We start from the raw sequence: 12,599 nt of genomic DNA, 5'->3' as shown, positions 1-12,599 counted from the left end.
AACGGTAAAGGACCCCGGATGGTTAAGTCCAGTCAAAAGTGACTATGGGGTTGCGGCACTCATCTCGCTTTCAGGCTGAGGGAGCCAGATTTTCGGGTCATGTGGCCAGCATGACTAAACTGCTTCCGGTGCAATGGAACACCGTGATGGAAACCAGAATGCATGGAAATACCGTTTAGCTTTCCGTTGCAGTGATACCTATTTATCTACTTGCACGGGTGTGCTTTTGAACTGCTAGGTTGGCAGAAGCTGGGACAGAGCAACGGGAGCTCACTCTGTTGCAGGCATTCAAACCGCCGACCTTCCGATCGGCAAGCCCAAGAGGCTCAGTGGTTTAGACCACAGCGCCACCTGCACCCCTGAACGATGCTGAAGTGCTTTATAAAATACGTTACCTTGTTTTTCTTAACAGCAGCCTCCCAAGGTAGGCCACTAAAACAGTGCCTTTGTTGTTAGGCTTGGCACCATCCCGCAGTCGCTTTTTGTAGTTGCTTCGGATGCTGATGCCTGCCCCATGACCCACAAAACTGGGATTTTGATTGGCGCAGAGTGGCAGTTGCTTGAATTTCCCACAGAACTCCTGATGTACAAAGGACACATCAGTTTCCTTGCCCATTTCCCCCCCTCCGACCCATCTCCATTCTCCCCCCCCCCCCGTATGTGGATTCCAGAAGGTTGTCCATGAGGGGATCTGGCCCTCAGCCTAACCCCCCTCCAAACTCTTGCCCTAGAGAATGATTAAATTTAGCATGTGTATTTTACTTACTTTTAGTAAACTAAAAACAGTGGGGTGACTCCCATGCTAGCCATACTCCGAGTAGACCCATTGAAATGAATGGACCTAGGTTAGTAATGCCCTTTTGATTTCAAAAAAGTGCTCTTACCATGACTAGCATCGGATGCATTAGTATCTATGTTAGGCAAAATTGCGCACAAAAAATGGCCTGGGTTCATAAGCTGGACTGTAGGAGGGCCTTGCGAGATGGGCAGTGCATTGTAGAAATGCCTTGCTTAGAAAAAAATGGGCTTCCTCTCTGCCACCGGCCGTCTTTTCCATTGAAGCGCATCACCTTTTGCTACAAAAAAGGAACAGTTTTGAGGACAGCATACATTTTTAGTTGCAATCGTAGAAGAATCCACTGTGATTGAAACATATCTGAGCTTGTCAAATGGTGTTGCAAAGAATCTTATGAGCGGCAAGAAATTTTCCATGAGGACTTAAAAATTGCCTTTTGCAAACTAAGGTGGAGAACTGAATTTAAGATTTGAGAAGAAAAAACAAAACAAAACCTGAGACAAACTGAAATTGGCAGGTGTGCCTTGAGGGCTCTGCTGCCCTGCCCTCCCTGTTTCCTTTAGATTGCTGCAATTCCAGCCTCTCCCAACCATGGAAGAAGAAACATTTTAGCTCTTCTCAGAGAATACTAATGATGCTTAATTCACTCTGCTGAGCCTGGTGGGTCCTTACTTGTCCCCATGCAGGTGTTGAGGAAGCTATGCTGAATATTTGGAAGTCCAGAAGTTCTTTGAGTTTTTCTGCAAGCACCAACAAAGCCCCCCTAAGCGCGATAATCAGAAACACATTGCATAGTAGCCATTCCTCAGACCCACCCTTCCCCACCCCACCTTAAACGTTTTCTCTTGTCCCAGTGGAAGCCTGATAAAGGTACATAAGAGTTGATTTAGCTTCTGCATGAAAGGGGGGGGGGAGTTGGTGTGTGTGTGTGGGGGGGGTCCCAGCACACGAACAACCCCCACCTCACCCCAGTTAAATAGCTGGTTTAAGCTGTTCTGATTATACTTACAGCAAGTTTGTTTCGTGAGCTAGCAGAACTGTTTGAGTTGGTATCCCGCAAGACAACAGAGGTTTAGGACCAGAGTTTTCCTTCTCCTATATATTGGCTCCCTCTGTTATTCCTGCAAGCTCCAAACTCCTCTATAGTAGAAGTAGAAAGAACATAGGGAGCTGCCTTAAACTGAGTCGGACCATTGACACATCTAAAGGTAAAGGTAAAGGACCCCTGGACAGTTAAGTCCAGTCAAAGGCGACTATGGGGTTGCAGCGCTCATCTTGCTTTCAGGACAAGGGAGCCTGCGTTTGTCCACAGACAGCTTTCCGGGTCATGTGGCCAGCATGACTAAACTGCTTCCGGTGCAATGGAACACCGTGATGGAAACCAGAATGCATGGAAATACCGTTTAACTTCCTGTCGCAGTGGTACCTATTTATCTACTTCTGCTGGTGTGCTTTCAAACTGCTAGGTTGGCAGGAGCTGGGGCAGAGCAATGGGAGCTCATCCTGTTGCGGGGATTTGAACCGCTGACCTTACGATTGGCAAGCCCAAGAGGCTCAGTGGTTTAGACCACAGTGTCACCCGCATCCCTTGATACATCTAGCTCTGTATTTTCTGCACCAACTGGCAACACCATCTGCGTGTAAGGCCAATGCCACTGAGCTACAGATTTTCTGTTGCTATTTCAACTTTCCTCCATTGAGTTCAGGATAGTTTGCATAGATGCAGGTCACCACACGTTTATAATCGCAACAAACTTGTTAGAAGTGAGAGCTGGATTTGCGCTCATGATCTCTGTCAAAAAGTGCCAGCATTCTAACCATTCTGCCATGCTGCCTCTTCGAAGTAGCTGCCTAAGAAGATGTCCCCTTTAGAGAGCAGATGTGACTCTAGACCAGGGGTTATCATCCTGGTCCCTACCACCCACTAGTGGGCATTTCAGGATTCTAGGTTGGCGGTAGGGGGTTCTACGTCACAAGCGGAATCCTCCTTCCATCGAGCACTGGTGGGTGGTAAGGAAATTTTACCATCAAGAAAGATGCATTAGTGGGTGGTAGCTATGAAAAGGTTGACTATCCCAGCTCTAGACCATCAACTCTGTTCCTAAGGTCTCATCCTTTCACCGTTGCCCTCTCTCCTGGCAGGTTTACACTGGCAACTCAGACTATGAAGACACGGTGACCAACCTCTTCAATCCTCCGGTAACAGCCCAGTTCCTCCGCATCTACCCTGTGATCTGCCGTAGAGCCTGCACTCTGCGCTTCGAGCTGGTCGGCTGCGAAATGAATGGTAAATGCTTCCCATTGGTCTAAGGCCACTGGCACCGTACGTTTAAAGCACTGCAATGCCACTCATGGCTTTCCCCAAAGGATTTTGGGAACCAGGAGTGGTTTAACAGCCAGCCCCTCTTCCCAGGGAATTATGGGAATCTTAGCTCTGTGAGGGAAATAGGGGTCCCCAAATAAATCAGCACCCACAACAAACCACAGCTCCCAAAATTCTTTGAGGGAAGCTGTGACTGTTTCGAGTAGTCACAGAGTACTTTAAACGCATGGTGCGAATGTGGCCTAAATGTCTTGGTGGTGGTGGACTTTCTTGCATGGACAATCAGAGGGCAGCAGCAAACTGGAGAATTTGACTTCACTGTCCTTGCCTCCATGTTGGAATTCTTTTTCCTTAATCTGGTTTGGGTAAGCCAAAATTTCGATGTAGGTCTAGGGATGGGGGTATAGGTCAATGTTGGTTTCTCTCACGTTCTCATTTTTCCAGTTCTAAGTTCAGTTCTCCACATTTGCACATCACTTTGTGAACTTTGTTTTTTAAAAAGAAAAGGTCCTCATGAATTCATTGGCTTTTCATTGTGAATTTCCCCCAATATGTACATTTTTGCAAAGCCATCTCTTCTAATACAATGCATTTTGGTATGTTATTTTCACTAATATATTTTCATCCTTTAACCTGACATATGTATGTCTTGCCTACGTTACTTGTCTGTGGAGAACTGCATTTCAAAATTTGGAAAAATGCAAACTTTCCAAGGATAGCTGTATGTTTGGTTTGCATGTTGCTTTGGAAAAGGCAAACCTGGTATGCTCACATTAAAATGTGAACCAAATTGAATTTCACCCCCGTCCCCATAGCAGGTCACCCAAATTGCCCTGGGGGAATTCCTCAGGGTTGAAGCAGTTGCCTTTGCTGACCTCTAATTTCCAAAATCTGTTGGCACTTAACTGTGAAAACTGGGACTCTCAGATTGGCCACTTGGGTACTGTGGATAATTGCCAGCTCTGTCTGCTCTGTAAAGAAACGTTTTTAACATTTCTGTGCAGAGGCAGCCCAGATTTTGCACTTAAAAAAGGCCTGTTTTTGCATGATTTCTTGCTGTTTGCATCATATTTTTAATCTGGCTTTGTTTGGGCCACGGAGAGGGGAACTGAGAATCTTTCTCCAAGCTGCTGGGAAGCTAAGAAAAGACTAGACTTGATACGCAGTCCTCACTTCTGAACTTTAAATATGCATCTGCCTGGCTGGGGTTTGATGCATTGTTCTGTCTCCTCTTTATGGGACAAACTCTCTCTGGGATAGCTCAGTTGGTAGAGCATGAGACTCTTAATCTCAGGGTTGTGGGTTTGAGTCCCGTGTTGAGCAAAAATATTCCTGCGTTGCAGGGGGTTGGACCAGATGATCCTTGTGGTCCCTTCCAACCACAAGGATCTCCACCGTTGGGCTTTGCTCAAAATTGTCATTTCCAGTTTGATCTTGGAAGTGGCCACTTGGTGAGGACTGGCCTGGTAGGACTAGGCTTTCTTTGGCTTCCCTAACAGTGATGGAGTCTTGGTTGTTGGGTCCTGTTGTCCAGGCCAGGAGGCCTCCCTATTACAGTGGTGCTGTCAGGGCGGGACTTATGGGCAAACACCCAGGGTCCCCACAATAGACTGAACAGGTGGGCTCCCCAGTCCAGGAGGATGGGCTTAACTAGGGCTGTCATACGTTCGGGAATTGGACTGTCAAAATGGCGTCTGGGTAGATTTTTACCAAATCGGCAAAATGTCCTGGAAAACCCGGATGTATGAGATTACGCTAGTAGGACTGCAAGAAGTTCTGTAAGGAGGACTATTTGAAATATTGCAAGAAAGACTATGAGGAGAATTATTAGTTAATGATAATTAAGAGTAATAGAGAAATTAAGAAATGCAGAATAAGTGATAGAGAATGGAAAGCCATCAGAGGTGTTGACGGAAGTCTAAAATATTGTATAAGATAAGAAGTTATGTTAAATGAATGTTGGAAATGATATGTAAAAAAACCCGATAAAAATGTATATATATAAGAAAACCCGGATGTATGGCAACTGGAGCGATTTTTAAAGAAAAAATCCTTTAAAAATCCCCCAAAAGCTCCAAAACTCTTTTTTTGGGGGACATGTTCCCAGAGAAAGGTCATCAACTTCGCCCGCCCTCCAACAACTTTGTTTGGATTTTCACTTTTGGGAATATGGCTTAACGCGTTTCCAGAATAGATGAAGTAACGCATATTAGCATTTTCAAGTGGCAGGCGGAAGCCCAAAGTCTAAAATGGCTTGACTTGCACCACGGCCCACATCCAGACTTTGGGGCTCTTTCTGTTTCTTCCTCCTCCTCATCCATAATTACAATCGTACCTTGGTTACCGAATGCCTTGGTACTCGTACGTTTCGGCTCCTGAACGATCGAAAACCAGAAGTGTGTGTTCTGGTTTTCTAACGCTTTTTGGAAGCCGAACGTCCAGCATGGCTTCCGATTGGCTGCAGGATGATCTTGCAGCCAATCAGAAGCCGTACCTTGGTTTTCAAATGGTTCTGGGAGTCAAACGGGCTCCTGGAAGGCATTCTGTTCGAAAACCAAGGTACGAGTGTACAGTGACACCCTCTGGTGGTGCTCAGAATTATAGGCCAGCTGACTGTTTTTCCTGCTTCTTACTGTCACAGCTCTGTTGTAGCATTGTAAATTTGCTTGGTGCTTTGCTGAGCAGTGTCACGAAAACCAGACTGGCCCCTGCCCTGAGGACCTTACAGCTGAAATGTTGGTGGAGGATGACCAAACTCAGTATTGCCCACACAGATCGGCAATACCTCTCCTGGGTCTTTCTGAGTCCTTCCTGGACATGCCAGAGATTGAATGTGGAACCTTTTGCATGCAATGCAGATGTTCTTAACAGTGAGCCACAGCTCTTCCCACCCTCCACATTAACCCATGACTTTAAAAATATGTACTTAAAAAAATTATCACTTAATCACAAAACACCAAGTAAATATCTTTGCTCTCAGTATGCATCTCAAATATTTTATCCTAGAACAGCATTTGGGCATGTGTTGTGAGAAGCATCTCACAGAATTCAGAGAAGTGGGAAATCTGAAGGATAATTATTGAGGAATATCCACTGGTGAAATTGGAATGGAATTACACCATTATTGGGTAAAAACCAGGGTGGCTAACCTTTGATGCTCTAGATATTCCTGGACTGCAGCTCCTATCATTCCCTGACCATTGGGGCAACAGGAGGTGTCATCCAGCAACACTTGAAAGATTACATGTTAGATGCCCAGCTCTTGCACCCTCAAAGTGACTTGTAAATGTTTGTGGACATCATTGGGATTCCATCTTTTGGGTTGGCTTACTCCCGTCCCCCTTGCCTTTGTGTTTCCATCTGTGCTTTGGTTCCTTGTTTTTAAAACAGTTTCCGTGAAGCTGCAAGACTTGCTTTTAGTGAGATCCCTAATGGTGGACAAGTTGGTTTGAAGCATCCATCAGCACTTCACCACTGCTGATGTTCAGAGCACAGGGATGCACGTTGCAGAATTCTGCCTTAGAACCTTCCCCAGAATCTTCGCAACACATGGGAGTTTCTGTGGCAGGCATGTTTATACATGGGGGATCTAGGCCGATGGGTCAGCATGGAAAGTTTTGAAAGCTGCTGCTTTGGGGAAGATGCGTGTGTGTCTTTCTGTCTGTCTGATGGTGCTTAATTTTGTTTTCTTTTGAGCATCTGTTGCTTCCGGTCTCTTCCCTTTCACTGTGTCTGTGTAAACTGTTGTGTTACAGTGTATTTCAACATGGCAGGTTGCTCGGAGCCGCTGGGCATGAAATCCCACTTCATCAGCGACCAGCAGATCACAGCCTCCAGCGTTTACAAGACATGGGGCATCGACGCATTCACTTGGCACCCGCACTATGCCCGCCTGGACAGGACGGGCAAGAGCAACGCTTGGGCTGCCCTCCGCAACAAACAGGACGAGTGGCTTCAGGTAAGGCCTTGCTGCTCCTATGCAGGAAGGAGGGGTGGAAGGGCAGTGCAAGGGTGAAGACTGGGCACTTGAATGTGTGGCATAAGAGGAGCCTGCCAGTGGCCCATCTAGCTCATCACTCTGCCCTCACAGTGGCCGACCAGATTCCTCAAACAAACCTGGAAGCTGGGAATGAGCACAACAGCATCCTGCTCACCTATGATTCCCAGCACCTTATATTCAGTGCCTGGAAGATGACCATCATGGCTAGTAGCCATTGATAGACTTGTCCTCCGTGAATTTGTCCAATCCTCTTTTAAAGTCATCCATTTGGATGGCGATCATTGCCTCCTGCAGCAGTGAGTTGCACAGTTTAACTATGCCACATGAAGAAGTACTGTCTGAAGAATCACACACACACACACACACACAGAGAGAGAGAGAGAGAGAGAGAGAGAGAGAGCGAGCACGCACTTTATTGCGGTCCATAGACCCAAAATACACAGTACAGCGATGGTATATACAGTCATACCTCATGTTACGTTTGCTTCATGTTATGTTTTTTCAGGTTGCGTCCCATGGCGACCTGGAAGTACCAGAAAGGGTTACTTCTGGGTTTTGCCGCTTGCACATGTGCAGAAGCGCTAAATCGTGCTTCACGCATGTGTACAAGTGCCAAATTGTGCCGCGCACATAGCACATAGTTGCTAGATTCGTTTGAATCTCTTGAGTTAAGCAATCCAATCTGGCTTTGTCCAGATTGGGCTCGTTCCTGGTAAATTCCCTTTTTTATCCTTCTGAAAAAGAATAAAGACACAAAAGTCTTCTTTAAAAGTAATGATAAGAAGTTTACTCATATTCAGTTCACAGTAGGTTCCCTGAAGGCAGGCTTTACCTTGTAGTTACAGAAGAGAGTTTTTTAGTTCATCCCATATGGGAATGAGCCCATGTGCTGCTGGCTAAGAGCCAGCAGACAGCAAAAGCATCAGTATCAGAAGAGAGCAGCAAAAGAGGAAGATGGCTGCGTGACTGGCCCTTTTACAGGGTCTCACAGGGTCATGCCCATCTATCTAGTCACACACAGGGGGAGGATGCTCCAGATCAGGTGGGACAGGAAGTCCTCCTGGCTGGAGTAACACCTCCCTGTGTGTCCACTCTGGGCAAACAGGAAGTGTTTTATTTGACTGCTACAGTGATGTCACATCCCACATGTGGCACAAAAGGAAGTCCGGATGAGCCCTCAGTTGTATGCAAACTTGCCCCCAGGTTTGGATGCTTTTTCTGCACATCTTCTGAGTCTTAAGAGGAGTTTTCAACCTTGGATGGGTTAACCACTTGTGCATTGAGGTTAAAAGGTTTCCAGGGAAGGTGGCCTCACCTGAGTCTGGGCCCCTCTTTTCTTCATCATCTTCACAAATTAAACATTGTCCTTGTTTCCCTGCAGATCGATCTTGGGGCCGAGAAGAAGGTGACAGGGATCATTACGCAAGGAGCTCGTGACTTTGGGCACATTCAGTATGTTGCCGCCTACAAAGTGGCCTATAGTGATGATGGGAAGTCCTGGACTCTTTACAAGGATAGCAGGACAAACGCCACCAAGGTAGTCTTGGGGAATTTTGCATCCTCTGTGTTTTAGAAACCACTCCCATCCTCACTGAGGAATAGGAGAGAAATTCAATTCAGTTTGCATTTAAGGCCAAATCTTATCAAATCTGAACTCTCCAGGACAAGATGAGAACCAAAAAAGCAGCCACCCTTCAAAATCTGCACTTATCTGAAATTTGCAACGCAGTTCCCCGACATTTTTCAGGGCTTAAAAATGAATACTTTAGTGAAAAGAAACATAGAATGCAGCATTATATCAGGAGAAATTGCTTGCAACAAAGGGTACATTAGCCAAGTGTGTGTGTGTATTAAAAGAGAAGTTCACACTAAAATGCTGAAGAATCCAGAAAGGGTAACCCTTGCTTACAGCCCTGCGGGGTCAGCCGGCCTGCTTCCTTCCCGCTCTTGTGTTTTCTAACCGTTCTTCTTTCTCTTCACCGGCACAGATATTCCAAGGCAACTACGACAACAACTCGCACAAGAAGAATGTGTTTGACGTTCCCTTCTACACCCGCTTTGTGCGCATCCTCCCCGAATCCTGGCACAACCGCATCACCTTGCGAGTGGAGCTTCTGGGCTGTGATGAGTAGCCCCCTCACCCCTGACCATGGAGGCCGTGAAGCAGAGAGCCAGACTGACTTCCCCACCCACTTTGTCTCCTGCCCCCTGCACCCCCGGACCTGTGGCGCTTTCTGTTCCCAAATCCACTACTCCTAGTTCCAATTTATAAAAATTCCTATGCCCTGTGTTAGGCACTGGGAACACCATTTTTTGTAGAGCCAGCAGCTATCAGGGTCCGGGGGCCTTGTTACCTCCTTGACCCTCTGCTTGTCTTCTATCTCCCCCTCACCTTTTGCTTTCGAAGAACGATTGACAAGCTGGCTCCTTCAGGGATTGGCTTACTTTGTTTGCATCACCACGGCCCCCTCTTGCGGGTCCCTTGCACTGCACTTTAAGAGCCACTGTTGAGTGTCTGGGCTCTTGCTTTTGTAAGCCCTACCCCATGCATGGTTGATTCCCTCCTGGCGACATCGTTGCGCACACAAACCAGTTCAAACAGCCCTACCCTCTCTCCAGGGAGCCCTGGAAACTCTGCTTCAAGGAGTGGGGCGACTGCTGCTCTGTAACAGAAAATGCTTAGCAGCTTCCCTGAGCCGCATTTCCCAGAATTCTTTGGAGGAACCAATGGCTGGTCTAAGATGCAAGTTTAATAGCCTAGGTACAATGTAGGTCACAGGCAGTGTTGTATATATACTCCCTTGCATTATCATTATTTTTCAAAACACAATCAGAACTTCGGACCAAAAAAACCCAGGGTTTCAAAGTTCTAAGTTTTTGCAAGATAAGTTGAAGTTTAGCGTAATTTATTCTGTTTTCACAAGTCACAGAGAAGCCCATAATTCCCCTAATTCCTGGAAACAGAGGCCTCTGCCCCTCTTGGCTCCTCACATGTAACCACGCGGTTGCTCACACTTTCCCAAATTCATTTTCAAAGCCATGAGGGACTAGCAGCTTGCTTTTCCTCCAGCAATGGAAGTCACTGCATGAAATCCACATAGCCCTGTTCCCAGTTTACCTGTTCCCTTGATAATTTTTTCTCAGGATGCTAAAAGATTGGAGACTGGGTGAACTCACAGATTTGTAAAGTATTACTCAAACTTTGCTGGGGCTGTTTTGGCAGTAGTCTAACCTTTCCCCAACCCTCCAGTTTTTGCATACTGAAAAAGACACGGCACTGTTGTTATTGCTGTTGTTTGTTAAACCCACTAGGCCCCTCTCCTTGCGACTAATGCAACAGCTTCCCCTAATCGCTTCTCTCTTTTGGAGACCACGTTTGGCAGAGGCCCTATGAAGAAACGGGGCTCTGAGAAGCTGTGTCAAGGAAGGAAGGACAGCATTTTAAAACAAAAACAAATGTGGAAATTCCCTTTTGGAAGGGGTCTGTGTGGTGGCGGTTGGGGGAACACATGGCTTTCGGTAAGACAAACCTAATAAGAGGGGCTTCAAGTAGGGCCACCGTCTGGGATCTGGAAGCAATTAACCCAGAGCACAGGGTTTTTTTTAAAGCCATAGGAAATTCTGAGGGTATCCGCTATGGCTTCTCAGCAAGACACAGTCCCTAAGTAAAGACTCTCAGTATTAAAACAAACTTTAAGAACTCTTGCTTTTTGATGTCTCTTTCAAGGCATGGAATCCCAGGCAGAACCAATGGATGGGGGAGAGGGAGGCGGAGTTTGGGGTGAGAGATAATACTGCAAGTTCCTGGCCTACTGTACAGATGAAAGAGATGGACAGTGAAAGTTGTCTTCAGGTGGCCAATGCTATTAAGTCAGCAGTGGAGAACCTTGGCCCTGGAAGCCCGAATGGGCCCCTCCCAAGCCTTTCTGTCTGGCCCATGAGACACCCCCACATCAAGCCTCTCACCAGCCCTGTTCTCCCTCCTTATGTATATTTGCCTGGCTGGAAAATGTCCTTGCACTTGGGTGATGCTTCTTCCCTAGTGGGAGGAGGGAGAGGGATATATGAATGTGTGTAGAAAGTAGCCCAGGTGCTCTAATACACAACCTAAGGGCTACACACAGCCCTCAAGGTCAATGGACAGGGGGGTCTTCCAGCTTCATACTTCTGGTGCTATACTAGTGCAGCATAACAACATCCAGTGCTTGGAAAGAGTGGCAGCCCATCAGAAAGGAGCCCAAATCTGAAGATGCCCTGCTGCAAGATAAGGCAGGTCCCAATGAGCTGAACTGACTCTTCACATGAAGCAGATGCACTGGGTAGCCATTCCTTCGCCGTGGTTAAGGGTTTGGGAATGAGGCCACCTATTAGTATGCATTCTTTGCCCGGCTGACTTTGCTCAAGCACAAATCCCCATTGCTTATCATGACTGGTTGAGGAATATATTGACATTGTAAACCAGGGTTCTGAAGCTAGTTGCAGAACCAAGGTCAATAGGTACCCTGGTGAAGACTTGTCCTAATATAAATGTTAACCCTGGTTAAGGCTGGTGTCAGGGAGGCAGGACTAGGGTGTGCATAATCCTATGGCTTGTCTCTGATGTCTTAAACATGGTTAAGAGGCAGATGGCATTACATCTGTGCCGGCCTATACGAGGGAGTCCCATTCATTGTGTTGCACCATGGCAGGCCAGCTATAGATCTTCTCGGTCAGTCATTGCCCCATGTGCAGTTGCCTGCTCACTCTGCAGTGCTCTGTGCTTGGAGCAAACCTGTTCAGAGCACATATGGCTGAGGCTAGCCATGCGCCCTGCCTGCAGAGGATGGTCTTTTGTTGGAAGGTCAATCAAAGGACAGTCTTCAATTGGAAAGATGGCCTCTATTTGAGGGGCTGCCCATTTTGAGTTTTAAAGACATCAGGGAGACCATCAGGTGCCTTGAAGTTGCCTACACCTAGACAGCAGATGAAGAAGACTCCCAGCAGCCAGCTCACCTGGTCACCCCCCAAAAAAACCCATGGAGTCATATATTGCCTTCAAGTTACAATTTTTCTAAATTTGCACTGATATATATATAAATGCACATTTTATGCAAAACTCTGGTCTATTGTGCTCTTGTTGCTTGACAATGCACAAGTAACCACCCAAGTCTGGCCTGTGCAATACAGGTGGCACTGTGTACTCAAAAAATGCCCCACATCAGCACAAAACAATTACATCTCTGGCCCACACAGGCCCAGTCTGGGTTTGACTCAGGCAATTCCACTGTCTCCACTGAGGAGGAAACATAACCTATTGAGTGGGATGGGAGAGCTCAATGCATCTGGCAAGGCTGTTTATATTATCCCTCCTACTTTCCTCTCCTTTTGACACTTCCATCCCTCCCCCCCCCACATACACGTGTGTGTGTGTGTGTGTGTGTGTGTGTGTGTGTGAATCACATTTGCACCATACATCTAAGGCATTATGATACCACTTCAGT

At 46.7% G+C, this 12,599-nt stretch overlaps 1 protein-coding gene across 2 annotated transcripts in view; it reads left to right on the top strand.

The window, feature by feature from the left end:
• Positions 1–10,819, top strand: part of MFGE8 (milk fat globule EGF and factor V/VIII domain containing) — a 28,633-nt gene extending 17,814 nt beyond the window's left edge. The window contains exons 7-10 of one of the 2 annotated variants that reach the window (XM_080980450.1): positions 2,939–3,083; positions 6,875–7,077; positions 8,501–8,656; positions 9,108–10,819. In XM_080980450.1, the coding sequence (XP_080836576.1) occupies positions 2,939–3,083; positions 6,875–7,077; positions 8,501–8,656; positions 9,108–9,251 (648 nt within the window). In that variant the 3' untranslated portion in view covers positions 9,252–10,819. The remainder of the gene's footprint in view (positions 1–2,938; positions 3,084–6,874; positions 7,078–8,500; positions 8,657–9,107) is intronic. The other variant, XM_080980451.1, reaches the window with a different exon arrangement.
• Positions 10,820–12,599: the final 1,780 nt, after the last annotated feature.

The sequence above is a fragment of the Podarcis pityusensis genome (assembly GCF_964106645.2).
Source record: "Podarcis pityusensis genome assembly, chromosome: 14".
In the NCBI taxonomy this organism is placed as follows: domain Eukaryota; kingdom Metazoa; phylum Chordata; class Lepidosauria; order Squamata; family Lacertidae; genus Podarcis; species Podarcis pityusensis.
This window is presented reverse-complemented; position numbering and strand designations above follow the sequence as displayed.